This window comes from Gordionus sp. m RMFG-2023, chromosome 2 (genome assembly GCF_954871325.1).
Source record: "Gordionus sp. m RMFG-2023 chromosome 2, tfGorSpeb1-WG-v2, whole genome shotgun sequence".
NCBI lineage: Eukaryota > Metazoa > Nematomorpha > Gordioida > Chordodea > Parachordodidae > Gordionus > Gordionus sp. m RMFG-2023.
The window spans coordinates 42705193-42719871 of NC_088776.1; the positions used below are offsets into that span (position 1 = coordinate 42705193).

A 14679-nucleotide genomic window follows, 5' to 3' on the forward strand; every position below is an offset into this window, starting at 1 on the left:
TATTCACTTTATATTTTTTTTTATTTAACATTTCCCTCTTTTTTTAAGTGACTTCATTCCGCAGTTTCTCATCCCATTGAATCATCGTTTGTTGAACATCGTTTGTTGATTTGCCGTTTGTATTTGATCATGCCATTTCCATTTCGCTTTTTAAATATTTTTTATCAAAAATTTTATTTATTTATAACAATCATTTTTTCTAGGTCGTAAGTCATAATTCCGATTTTGAACTTGACTTAGAACTTGTGAATTTTGAACTTTAACTTGTTCACTTCTTCCCCCTCTAAAAAATTTTCTGCTTTGTTGTAGAATTTTCATTCACTATTATGTTCGTTGTTTAGCCTCAGTCATATCTTTTTCATTGGTTTGTTCGTAGCATTTTGTCCTGATCGTCTAATCATTCGCTTGATCATCAACATCGAATTAGCTTGTTCATCTCGTTATTTATTATCATTTATATTTAGTCATCATTGTTTGTAAATGTAAATATCATGGTGGCGGCAGATAATTATTACGCTACAAATTGAAATATGTATAAAAAATTTTTTAGCATGATTTTAGATACTGGAACATGGTGAAATTAGACGAAAGAGGATTTTGGAAAATGATGTTAATATCATTCTAAAAACACGTAAGAGATGATTAAAATGTAAAATTAAAAATAAATATAATAAAATTTTAATAATAAAATATTTAAAATATGAAAAAACCTATATGGGACAATAAGAATAAAACAAAATTTATAGATGAATTAGAAAATTATTTAATATATTATGAGAGTAAAGTTGTTTTGAATTTAACATTTAATTTACCAGATGACTTATATTTGCTTATGGACACAATGTTAATGGAGCTTCAAGTTATGAAGAAGCAATATCTGTATTAAAATATTTTTGTGATTATAAAGAGGTAAAAGAGATAAATGGAAAAACTAGATCATATAATATATGTTATCCTAATGAAAATTTTAAAAGTCAAAATAATAAAAACTTGAGTAAAATTGAATTATGTAAATTAATACCAAATGTTAAAAAAGAAATAAATTCTTATAAATAAAAAGAAGTAAATCATATGATTATAATTGATGAAATAATAGTGATTAAAAACAATAATGAAATAAAAATTAGAGAAAATAATAAAATAAAAAATTCTATAATTAATAAAAAATTTAAAAAAACTTTTGAAATAAAGAAAATTAAAACAAATATTAAAAAGAGAAGCAAGGTGATTAAATATCTTGATGTTGAAAAAGAGATTAAGAATACGATATGGAGATCGCATGTTGAAGAGGGAAGGAGAAAGAAAATTTTTTTTATAAAAAACAAGTTGTAGAGAAACTATGATATAAAAAAATTGTTTAAATTGAAAAATAAAGGAGTAAAATTGAAAAATAAAGGAGTAAAATTGAAAAATAAAAATAATTAAATAAAAAATTATTATATAAAATAAGTCAATTCCAAATATTCTAATATTCCATATTCCAAATTATGATTCTTATTCTTATGAATGATTCTGATAAATCATTTATTCCATTATAATTTCAATTATTCCAAAATTATTTTATTCGAGATATATTAATTTACAAACATTGATAACTAAATGATAATAAATAACGAGATGAACAAGCTAATGGGAGGATGATATTCGAGCGAATGATTAGACGATAAAAACAAGATACGAATAAACCAATGAAAAAGATATGACTCAGGCTAAACAACAACAAAATATCAAATGAAAATTCTACTACAAACAAATGAAAAAAATTTTTAGAGGGGGAAGAAGTTAACAAGTCAAGTTCAAAATTCGAAAAGTCAATTTCAAAATTCAAAAATTCAAAGTCAAGTTCAAAAGCGAGAATATGACCTACGACATAGAAAATGATTGTTATAAATAAATAAAAAATTTTGTAAAAAAAATATTTATATAAAATTTTGAAAGAGAAATGGGATGATCAATACAAACAGCAAATCAACAATGATGTTCAACCAACGACGTTTCAACAATGATGTTCAACCAACGACGTTTCAACAATGATGTTCAGCCAACGATGTTTCATAAAAGATGTTCGATAATCAATTCAACAAACGATAATCAGATGGTCAAACAAACAATCTAAAGATATACAAACAAATGACTAATGGAGCAATTGAGAAACGAATGACTGGAAGTGAAGATAAGAAACTGAGGAAAGAAGACATTAAAAAAGAGGGAAATGTTAATATAAATTTTGCATAAACTTTATATATTTTTTACTTTGTAATTAATGACCTTTTTGTAAAAATTCTTTCTTTTAAATTTATTTAATGATCTTTTTTTCTTTTTGTGAAATATATTTTATGCGACCTTTAAAAAAAGATATCGTATTTGTATATGTAAAACATTCAAATAACTTTTCTTAAAGTAACCTTAAAACAAATTGTAAATTGTATATATGTAAATAGTATTAAAATAATAATATATATAGTTGTAAAATTTTTAGTAGATAGATAGAAATTAAATAAAGATTTTAAAATGAATCATAAATAATATCAGTCTTGCCTCTCCTGCCTTCCCTGTAAATATCAGAAGTGCAAAATTTTTTAATAGTGAAAAAAATCCGCTATTCTATTAAAATCTACAATGGTATAATGTTAAAAAATATTTTAAATGCAAATCGGTTAATTGCGAAATATCAGTTAAAAGCGAAAAATTTTAAGCCCCATATTTATATGTTAACAACGCTATTTTTATTGGATAATTTCAAAGCAGGGATTTTTGTATTGGAGATTAACTAAATAATTTAAATTTTTTTTTGATTTACATCAATTCCTTAAATTCTTAATACCCAATCTGATGGGTTTTTCTCTTTATCTGAGGCTAGGAACTTAATTATCATGTATCACGTGATTGTTATTTTATGCTTAGATTGTTATTATAAATTTTAATTATAGAATAGAATCAAAATTATCACAATGCCCTAAAAATAAACTACAAGCAACTAAGAAAATTAGCTTTCCGAAAACAAAGCCATAATATTTGACTTGCACAGATACGGAGTTCAAACTGCAGCCTGAATGGCCTTGCTATGCTAGAAAAAATAGAATCTATACCAAAATATTTGATAAAGTAGTTCTACTAAGTGGCTGCAGATTAGAAAACGATATCACACAATCTGCAATGTAAGAGGGAATGGAAAGTCTTTTTATAAAAATAAATTATAAGATTTATTTGATTTTCTAAAAAGGCATGATAGTGCAAAAAGTGATTACTTGAATTTTGTTATAAAAGAGATAACCAAACCTGATTATTTACATAACAAAAGCAAAGCTATAAATGGATACATCTTTATCCGGCATGCATATGCTAACTTGAAGGACCAAGAATCATTAAGAAGGTTAAAGGCCATTTTAGAAGGCCTATTTAAACATTCATTACAAATTATTTTAAATTAACTAATTTTATAAAAATTATTTATCTGTTATATATTCAATATAATAAAGGAAAAATTATTTATTATTTTGATAATGGAAGATATAAAAAAAAATTATATTTCATAAAGAAATATTAAAATATATAATAATAAATCTCTATTGATAATATGAAATAAAAAATATACTATATGATAAAATTTTATAAAAAAACGATTTTAATATTACAAATTAATATCTTGTCATGAAAAATAGGAACACCATGCGTGCTGGACTAGGAGGGAAAAGGGAGAGTTTTGAAGAAACACTTGTAGTTCCCCATTAGGATTTCAAATTGGATTTTTTGTTTAAGAGATAGAAACTCGTTTTTGACCCTTGTCCTTAATGAAATTCTTCTACCCAATTGATCTAAGAACTTTAGGAATTGGGAACCGGGGTTTCCCAGAACGCTAAAAAGTAGGGGACTGAATATAAAATGGAGGGATCTACATTTATATTTCTTGGAGTTCCAAGGGGTCGGAATTTCCGTTAGCCGGTAAGGAGGTAGAGACATCCCAGACAAGTCTTTTGCCGCCGTGCCAAGACGTCAAAGACATGCCGTCGGGCAGCTTACCATCCGCATTTAGGAGACCTAACGGCTCCAAACTATTGGGGAAACCGACAGAAATCAAGGCTTTGCCTATTAACCTATTAAGGTTGTCGTGCCTCAGAAAACGGCCACAGATTTTGAGACAAAAAAAAACAATGTCTAGAGAAGGGATCAACCTGTTTGCAACAGGCAACACAAGTGTCCACAGGATAAGGCAACCAAGCCTATGGCCAATGACAGTTTGAAACTCAACGTCTGTGAGTAAATTTAGTTAGATCGGGACACAAACAAAGTTTTTCAAATGTGCTTTGAACCATAAGCTTTCTAAATCAAATTTTGTTATAATTATTCACAAAAATGAATTTAAGACTTTTTAATAAGTGTTGTGAAGATGTAAATATACACAACATTGTAAAGAGAACTATAAACAATATTTCTCTCTCTTTCTTATATATTTATTAAATGTATCTCTAACATTATTGATTGTGAAAATATAAAGATATCTTCATATGATATGTGTATATTTTATATTGTTTCAAACTTCTTATTTTATCTTATCCAGCACGGTCATAGACCTGCCAAAAATGAGCGAACGTGAATTTTATGAATGCCCATCCTTCATAAAATTATGCCGATTTTTTTCTCAAGGATAATTTAACAAAAATGAGTGGAACTTTCCCTTTCCGATTTTGTAATAGTGAGATTTAGTAATGAGTATTATAAAAGAAAATATAAATTTAGTAATCTTATCTATTTTTGAATCTAGAATAACCACGTCAATAATATAGCATAGACATCAATAATATAGAATAAATTATTAAATATAGTAGTTTCCATTTCATCTTTAAATTTTAATTCATTGATTTAATCAAATTTATATAAAATTAAAAAAAAAACACATGGTAATATCCAGATTAGACACATATTGGAAAATTATATTTTTAATTATTTTGATTTTTTAATAAACGCAATACGTGTACATTAAAGATGCCAAATTTGATAGCTTTAAGGCTTAGAATATATTTAAATAATATATTATAAACAATAATACAAAATTGGCTTATATAAGAAAATAATTATATTTATCATATAACTGCGAAAAATCGGATAAACTCGAAATACTTAATATTTTCAATCCTAACGCTTCGAAATTATACATTTTTGACTACACATATTTTTGGTCGAAAATAACCTCTTATTCTCGCAATTATTAATCGAAAAATATAAACAATGTATTATAAAACCGTTTATAAGATAATTGACATAAGAAGAACATGTAAAAAATTAACATGTAAACAATTCGTTTTATCAAATAAAAATGATATATATAAAAAAGGATATCGAAAACACAACTCAAAAAAAATGATAAAAAAATATATCTCGAAACATTACAATATGGACATCTGTTAACAAAATTTGTGGCTAGAATATATATTATTTTGCCAAAATCTTAATTTCAAATCGGCAATCGAACCATTTATAATAAACAGCATTATTCTGCATATATATGATATTTACGACAAATACTTCTATTTTGCCGGCTATGGAAATAATAAATAACCACTACATATAAATTTAAATGAATTCGATTTAAATTTATATAAAACATTCCCTCCTTTTTAGTTTTGTTTCTATCATATATATTGATTTTTGGGGCCAAATTTTGCAAATTCATTCTTATTTGTTTTTATTAATTATGAATCATGCGTATTCATTGTCATTTTATAGGTTAATTTATTGAGTCATCATTATCATGAAAAATATTTTTTTTCTTTTTTGAAAAAGATTATTAATAAGTGCAAGATATAAAATGCATAAAAAGAGGTAAAATCATTATTAGATTATTATTATTAGATTTTGTTTATTCTTGTTTAAAAATTATTTTTATCCATTTGTAAAAAAAATTAATTATAAATTATTCTGTCGCATATATAAACTTGATAAACAAATTATCTTCGACTTTAAATTGTATATCATCTTTATATATTATTATAACCACGAAGGATTAAAAGAATTATTAAAGTCCTCTTAAGTATGAAGGCTGAATATAAAAAAAGGGATACCAAAGTATTTAAATGAGGCAGTTGAATATAAAAAAGGAATACCAAAGTCCTCTTAAGTATGGCGGCTGAATATAAAAAACGAGATACCAAAGTTCTTTTAAGTGAGACGGCTGAATATAAAAGAGATTACCAAAGTCATCTTATCTGTAACGACCTTTGAACTAAAACATTTTGCAGTAAGCCCTGTCGCATGGAAGTGCTGCCCGATTTTTGTTATATATTTTTGAAGTAAGGCCTGTTGCACGCAAGGGCTGCCGAATTTTTTTTTTACACTTCTTTATAATTAATTTGGTTATTTATATAACGCGTAATTTAAAATTAGTTTTATTATTTTTGGTTATTCAGGAAACGTGTAACTTAAGTATTATTTTATTTATGATTTAAAAAAAATATATAAAAATAATATAGAGGACCGTACCCACGGGGGGAGCAGGCCCCCTTTAAATAATTTTAGTTAATAATAAATTTAGCATTAACGATTAAATCTAAATGAAAATACAACATAATTTTTATAAAATTTTATTTAATTTATACAAATTAATAAACAAGTTGTAAAACCTGAGCATCTATTCGTTATATTTTTTTGTGTAGAAATCAGAAAATTTAATAGGAATCATGAATTTACAATGATTTTTTTCTAAAGCAGTACTAATTGTATTTTAAAGCAAATTAATGAATTAAATATTAATTTATCAAATATAATAAGCCAGGCATATGTGTAAACGTTATGTCTGAGTGAAATGGTGGAGCACAAACCCTGTTAATTAATAAAAAGTGCCTTATATACCTTGCTATAACCACAATTTGCATCTTATAGTTCAAAATTAGTATAATAATATTCTTATCATTTCTGATTTTTTTAATTTATCGAATGCATTGTATAATTATTTTTATTCATTTTAACGTATCCTGTAAATATACAGACCATACACTTGAGATACTTTTATACTAGCGGTGGATTGGTCATTTAGAAACATTTCATACCATTTATAAAAATCTTAAGGTTATTTGTGAAGTATAATTTTACGTTTCCAATAAAACTCTTAACTCAGATATATCCAAACACAATTCAGTCGAAGCCTCTGGTCTTTTATCTAAATGCATTAATATAAATTAAATTATATTGGCCATTTTAATTTAAGATGTATTAATAACTATAAATCCATTAAATAAGTATCTACACCATAGGCGTAGTCAGAATTTTCCTAAGGGGGGTGGGATTTAAAAATTTTTTAAGGGCTTCGCCCCCAGACCCAATTTTGTCCGGGCTTCGGCCGGGTTACTTTAATCTATATATAGTCATAAAATATTTTTACAAGATAGGAGGTTAATGATAAAAAAAATAAGCCTGGAACAAATATGAAATATATTTTTATTAATTTCTATAAAATATAATAAATTACTTGTATATACATTAATATAAAAGCATGGTAATAATTTATTCCAAACAAGTATAAGAAATTTATTTATAAAAAGTAAGTAGATATATAGTTGATATTCTTCTAATATATAGAATTGGTTAAAACTAGATATAATTCCACTTTTACAGACATGTTTGACAGTTAGAGAATATATTTCAGTTAATATTTTAACAAATTTTACTAATCAATGCTCTTGAAATATAGCAACAATTTGCACTCAATAATTTAACGCCATCTATTTTTTTAAATAAAAAATGATATTAAAAATTAATCTTTTTATTATTTATTCCATAATGTCTTTAAAAGATATTTTCTGATGTTCTTTTTAATATTTTATAGTTTTATGTAAAATATATAATTCGCTATATTGGTAAAAATTAATTGATTGTCATATGATAATTGATAAAATTCGATATACTGTAAATCTACGACATATAATATTCCACTGTTTGTTTTATGCTTTAATTTTTGATTTCATTTACGATTTAATTTTATCAATAGTTTTATAATTATATTTTACTTTTATTAGGATAAATAAATTAAAATTACTCACTGTATAAAAAATTACATTTGATATATTACATTATTTAGTAATTGATCTATTATTATAATTATAATACATTTCACTTTAGTATTAAGACTTATCTTTCGCTTATATTCCATTTCTTTAAAAACATTTTTGGTTCACTTTTTTTTATATATAAATGTTTCTTTCCAAAAATCTATAAATTATGATGAATAGTTTTAGTTTAAAAAAATATCAACTTTTACATTCTTTCTTTCAAATTATTGTTTAAGATATATGCAAACATTTTTTGGGGTCAGGAAGTGGGGGAAGGATTAAGGGTGATATTTTTTATTAGCTTAAAATGATATTCACAAAAAGTGATACTTTTCTGAAGGGGGGGGTTTCCCTTGCCTTCTCCCCTCTGGCTACGCTTATGATCTACACTCAATGGGTACTAATATAATGATGCTAAAAAATGTATTGAATCTACAATTAATATATTAAGAAGATTCTTGTTGATTTGAATTAAGGCTGAGAAACTTATACAAAAATTTTCCATCCCTCAAAAATCAGCAAGTGTACGTAAAAAGAATACAAACCTTTGAGATTTTTTACGATACAAAATTGCATTTTCATTGTGAAAAGAACTTCAATACGAGTTAAAAAGAATTATTATAAAATTATTGTTTACTTTGTAGATCGTATTTTAGATATATTTACAAATAACGCCATTAGAATCATTTTCAAACTTAAATAAGCAAACGTTAAATTATAAAATGAAAATAGCAAAAGAATTATTATCTTTACTAGCTTTACAAAGAAACATAATTTTAAAAATATCATAAATATTATGTATAAAAAAATATCATCTTGAATTTAAAGAATTGTATAAATGTTACCGAGCAACCATCATAATGTAGTATCGGCTTTTTGTGAGGCCTCATTCTCCACACTAAAGAGAGTTTTATTGAGCACTATAGAATGACGTAAACAAAATTTAATATTAATGGTTTATGGAAATAAAATACACTAACATTTAATTCATATATGTTAAATTTTTAAGAAATTGTCATTTACAAATTTTAAACAAAAATAGTAAAAATTAAGAGTGCCTAACAATTTGTCTTTTTTCAAAAATATATTGCACCCCCCTATGAGTAAACAGCCCTCCCCCCAGATGGAAAGTATTGACTACAGCACTGATATTATGTTTAAAAGTAAAAGAGATAATAAAATTTACGAAAATGAATTAAAATGTTATTTATATGTTTAATGCTATATGTTATAAAACAAAAACACCCTTTACAAGTCACCATTTATAACAATATATATATACTGTATATGATAATTACGACAATATTTTTATTCTGCCAGTCATAAAACTTATAAATAATCAATACTCTTTCTTTCTACCCTGTACTGGCAGATTCCATAAAGGTAACGTTATTTATAATAGAACGGGTGGGCATCATATATAATATCTATTTATTAGTGAAAATACGCGATGCACGCTTCAACCCCCTTTTTTAGTTACTTATGAATGAATGAGTATTATATTTTGACATTTTACAATAGTGTAAGATCTTCGAAATTCTGAAAGCTAAGTTGGCGCTATTGATATTTATTTCGTAAAATGTAAAATTCCTAAATGCCTATGAAATTAAAGTAAATTTATTACATATACGCCTTATTACCAAGTGATATTTGTTACAAATATTATTCTTTAAATAAATTTTTGAATATACATAGGTAATTTATATTTAATGCTTTAAAATTTTATGCATAAATTAAATTTATTTACAAATATGATATTCAAATCAAGTAAAATAAAATATTTTTTGGCTCAATGTTTATGTTAAATTTTAAAATATAAATTGTTTATTAATTATCATGTTCCTTTAAGAATACTAACAACTTTACAGATTATATTTTCTGCTAAACAAAATTAAATTATTTAGATATTTTAAATTTTATTTGTACCTATAAATATATTTAAAATTTTATATTAGTTAATGCTTGCTAAAAGGATAAATCAGGCTTTAATTTGTTTTCTTAGCCTGCTATATAGCCATTGGATATTTAAGGGTATTTTCAAAGAAGTTTATAATTATATTATAATTCTATTTAAAATTATTTTAATTTTAATATTCTTTTTTAAAAAAAATTACTACTTATAACCAATTAACTGAATGAATAAATAAAATATAAAACTTTTAGTAATTAATAAAAATTTGTATGGTTATATCTTAGTAGAAACTATTATTTTCATATGATTGTTAAAATAATATTAATTATAGAATTATTTCTGAATATTATTTAGTATCATTGTTAATTTTGATATTACAATGATATTTCCATTATTTTAAAAATCAGAATATTTATATTAAATAAATAACTAATCAAGGCAGACTAATTTAATAATTATTATTTCTAACTAGAGATGCATACATCATATACCAATATGATATTGGCTAATATCATTCAATAATACCAATACCAAATTTTTTTTAAATAAAATAGAATCTAAAAAATTAAGATCTAACCTATAAAAATGTCTTCATTTTAATGAATAATCTTAATTTATTTTTCTCTATGTTTTTTATATATAATAAAGTAGAACAAAATAAGTAAAAATAAATAGAATGCCGGGGGTGCTAAACCCACAGTAGTATTGAAAGGTTAATTGATAATCGTTTATTCTTCATAATAAAGTTAATTCCACAACTAAATTTAAAAATTAAAAAGAATTTACAACACTTTATTTATGAATATCAATTTTATGATGGCTATTATTAAAAAATAAAATTTTAAGCTCCATTAATTTCTTTCTTATTTATTTAGGAAATTATTGATCAATTTTTTTTATAAATTCTTGGTTTAACAGGCCAATTATTTTTGTATAAATTATTTGTTTAATAGGTCAATCTTTTAAAATTGAATTTATATTTTGGTTATCAGCTAATATTATAATTAAAAGTATTGGCCAATACCAACTGATGCCGTGAGTGCCAACTAACAATATATTGGTATTGATGCATCTCTGTTTCTTACTTTATTTAATTTATTAATTAAGCAAAAATGAAATATTAAGATTTATGTTGCAATATAAAATAATGATCTGGGATCTGGTAATAACTAATTAATCATCAGAGATCTGCAGATGCCTAAATTTTAAGCCTTGCCTAGATACAAGATTTCATTTCATTATTAAATTTTGTCTGGGCTATACTTTTAAACCTTTGAAGGGAAAAATATTAATGTTATAAATGATCAATCATATGATTTCACAACTGATATTTTTTTAAAAATAATATGGGTTTACAAAATTTTATTTTTAAGCCTAGTACAGATTTTATTTATCATTTGTAAGTCAATTTTTTTTGGGTAGGCCTGTATGTTAAATACATTCACCGAATATTTATTTAAGATTTTATTCATAAATTAGATATAAATTAGGTAATGATTTTTATTGGTATTGCTTTGCATGCTCCTGATATTTAAAATTCACTCATATTTACAAAAGAGAATTGTTTTTATATCAAATCAAACACTTACAATATAATGACAGGCAATGAATTATATGTAAATTAGGAAATAATATAAGTAACTTGTAAAAGAATAATATCACTGTATTTATTATATAATATTATAATTAAATTATATATATATTTTTCCAAACTTAGTTTACAAATTCGAAAGTTGTTTTGGGAAATCGATTTCAAGCAAATAACTGCATTTTAACCCTCCCCCTATCTTATTCTAAAAAAAAATCAAATTAAAATATCAAAGATGCCCTTGTTTGGTAAATCACACAAAAGTCCTTTGGAATTGGTCAGGAATTTGAAGGAAGCTTTGGTAATATTGGAGAAAGGCGATAAAAAAGTTGATAAGGTAAAAATAAAATGATTAATTTTTTTCATAGTAATATATCCAAAAAAATTAAGCATAGTTACATATTTTTGAGGTTAATAACAATTTTTTATTGATAACTATCTGCAAAAATATTTTTTAATCTGTTTTCTATTCTGTGATCCTCCCAAATACAACAGATTAGAAACTTTTTTGTTTATATTTCTTTTATATATTCATATTTAAAATTTTTGAATATAAATGTGGTAGATTTTGGGACATATTTGTAAATATTTTAAAATTCTGGTAGATTTTATGGAAATTTGATCACTGTAGTTTGTGGTATATCTCATTATTTTAAAAAAAATATATCAGTCTCTCACCATGAAACCCTGATTTACTTTTTATAATCACCATCTCTACTGACTATGTTACTGACTGATGGACCATTAAAAAAATAAGTATGTATTAGCAATATATTAATCATTAAATTCATTATTTATTTTTTGAAATAATATAATAAAAATTATGAATCTGAGATTTTCTTTTCATCTTTTGTGTGGCAAGTTTGTATTTTTTTTTTGTAAAATGACCAGCCAGAAATATAAAATTATAATAAAATTTTTGTTTCTTAGAAGATATAACCAAAAAGTAATAAAAATATTTTTAAAAAAGTAAATATCAGTATATTTTTTACCATAAATTATAAAAAAATTTAATATATTTTGCAAAAAAACTACGAAAATGTCCATTAGGCTTTCAATTATTTATAACTGGAGTGTCTTGAAGTTGGAAGGAACATTGGCATTAAGTTTAAATTATAATTTTTGAATAATCTTACTGAATCTCTGATATATTTGCACCTATTGAAGACAATGGAATGAGGGAATAGTTTTAGAATCAACTAATACCTCTCATCTTTGATCATTGTAAGGAAGAGATCTTGAGCCTATCCTGATAACTAGTGCATATTTATTTGTCACAAGATTAAATATGCTTTGATAAGCTTCTAATTATTCATGACACAATTTATCTATAATTATTAACTAATAAATGAAAGTTGATACACTACTGCTGTCATTGCTCGAAAATTACCATTAATTTTGTAAATTAGAAAATGAATAAATTAACTACCGGATGTGTTACCAGACCAGCTTGATAAAGTACAGTTGACCATTATATCAACAAAAGTATATTATTTATTTATAAATGAAATCTTTTCAAGGAAAGAGGAAATAAAAGAAACTGTATATGGGGAGTATTGGTTACTAATGTTCTCCAGATTTTCCCGCAAGATTAATTAATTTTTAGCTAGCTATTTTGATCAAATTTTAGGTTGATGACTATGTTTTTCAATATCTATTTGAATTATTTCTTCATATTTTCGAAGCTATATATTTACCTTTTTTCAAATTTATTTATTTCTCAAATATGTTATCGAGTTCGAGATTCCAGTCATTTTTTTTATTATTTCTGAAGTAATATAGTATATATTTATATTAATAATAACCCACATGAACTTGCATTAAACTGTGGTTAATTTTTGGTCATAACAGAGAGATCACAAGTATTTAGAATATTTTGATAGGATTTTGACAGGAAGAGACCGACCCTAAGAGGTCAAATTTTGAGGGTTTACTGTATATTACAATCGATAAAATTTGTTTCCCATCTATCATAATCTATTGATTAATTATTTCACAAACTTATTTTATTTATACATTGAAAAAAATGTTATATCTCGCCATTCGCGTAATGTCATGTCTAACCAGGTCCTATACCTTAAATAAATAAAAAATTATATTCGAGAAATTAATTTACTGTCTATTTTTAAATAATTAAATTACCATCCTGAAAATGGGTGGTTTTTTTTTATTGGCGTGTCTTGATAAAAATATTATTAAATGGGTTTGAAAATTTTATTCCCCCTCCCTCGTTCTAACATAATTTTTTTTCTCTCCATATTTTACGTAATTATGCTCCAATTCAAGAAAGTTGCCGTTATAACAGCTGAATTATTTAATTTTCTATTAGTCTATTTACACTCACCCGACCTGTCAGATTTGACAGGCTATAAATTGATTAAATTTATATAAAAAACCATTTATATTCGTAACCCTAACCTCATATCTCTTTAACCTTTAATCCTACACCTTATTTTAAATATTTACTTAATTTTATTTTTCACCCAATTAAAAAAATTTAGTTGAAAATCCATTGAGTTGTAAACTTCTCATCATTGCGAGGAATTTTATAGAATTTGTTTTACAGGAAATTAATTTTTCTATAAAAAAATGCATGCCTGAAAGCAAGGATAACGATTAAGTACAAGCGAATAAAAGAAATATACACATTACTTCGAGGATTAAAATATTTTTAACAAAGGATTTAAAAAAAAATGAATCTGGTTTATTTATCCCTAAAATTAATGTAATTGCCTTAAATTTTTTTAAAATAAAAGTTATATAAAAAGAAATATAAAAATATTTTTTTTAAAAAAGACAGAAAAATGCGGGTATTTAATATTTTTTAACATTAGCTTGCATTTGATAACAAAAATTGTGCATTGAAATTATTTTCTTTTAAAGTAAATTGGATTTAAAAATTTATAATCTTAATCACATTTAAACTAAACAAATAATAATGTAACAAATTGAATTCAAGTTTTCGTATTATTTTTCGAAACGTTCCAGGTTCTGGGAAGAGGAATCTTCCTGAGCCATTTTTCTTATTTTAATTATTTATTAGTGCCTTTGCGTTTCTGTAATTTTTAACACTGTGCCAAAATTACAATCGTCCCATTGGCTGATCAAGTTTTTATGATAAAATAATTATTAAAGGA

The 14679-nt window shown here is 24.3% G+C and overlaps 1 protein-coding gene across 2 annotated transcripts in view; it reads left to right on the forward strand.

Moving 5' to 3' along the window:
* The first annotated feature begins 9551 nt into the window (after nucleotides 1-9551).
* LOC135925377 (calcium-binding protein 39-like) overlaps nucleotides 9552-14679 on the forward strand; it is a 30002-nt gene continuing 24874 nt past the window's right edge. The window contains exons 1-2 of one of the 2 annotated variants that reach the window (XM_065460657.1): nucleotides 9552-9653; nucleotides 11672-11879. In XM_065460657.1, the coding sequence (XP_065316729.1) occupies nucleotides 11778-11879 (102 nt within the window). In that variant the 5' untranslated portion in view covers nucleotides 9552-9653; nucleotides 11672-11777. The remainder of the gene's footprint in view (nucleotides 9654-11671; nucleotides 11880-14679) is intronic. The other variant, XM_065460658.1, reaches the window with a different exon arrangement.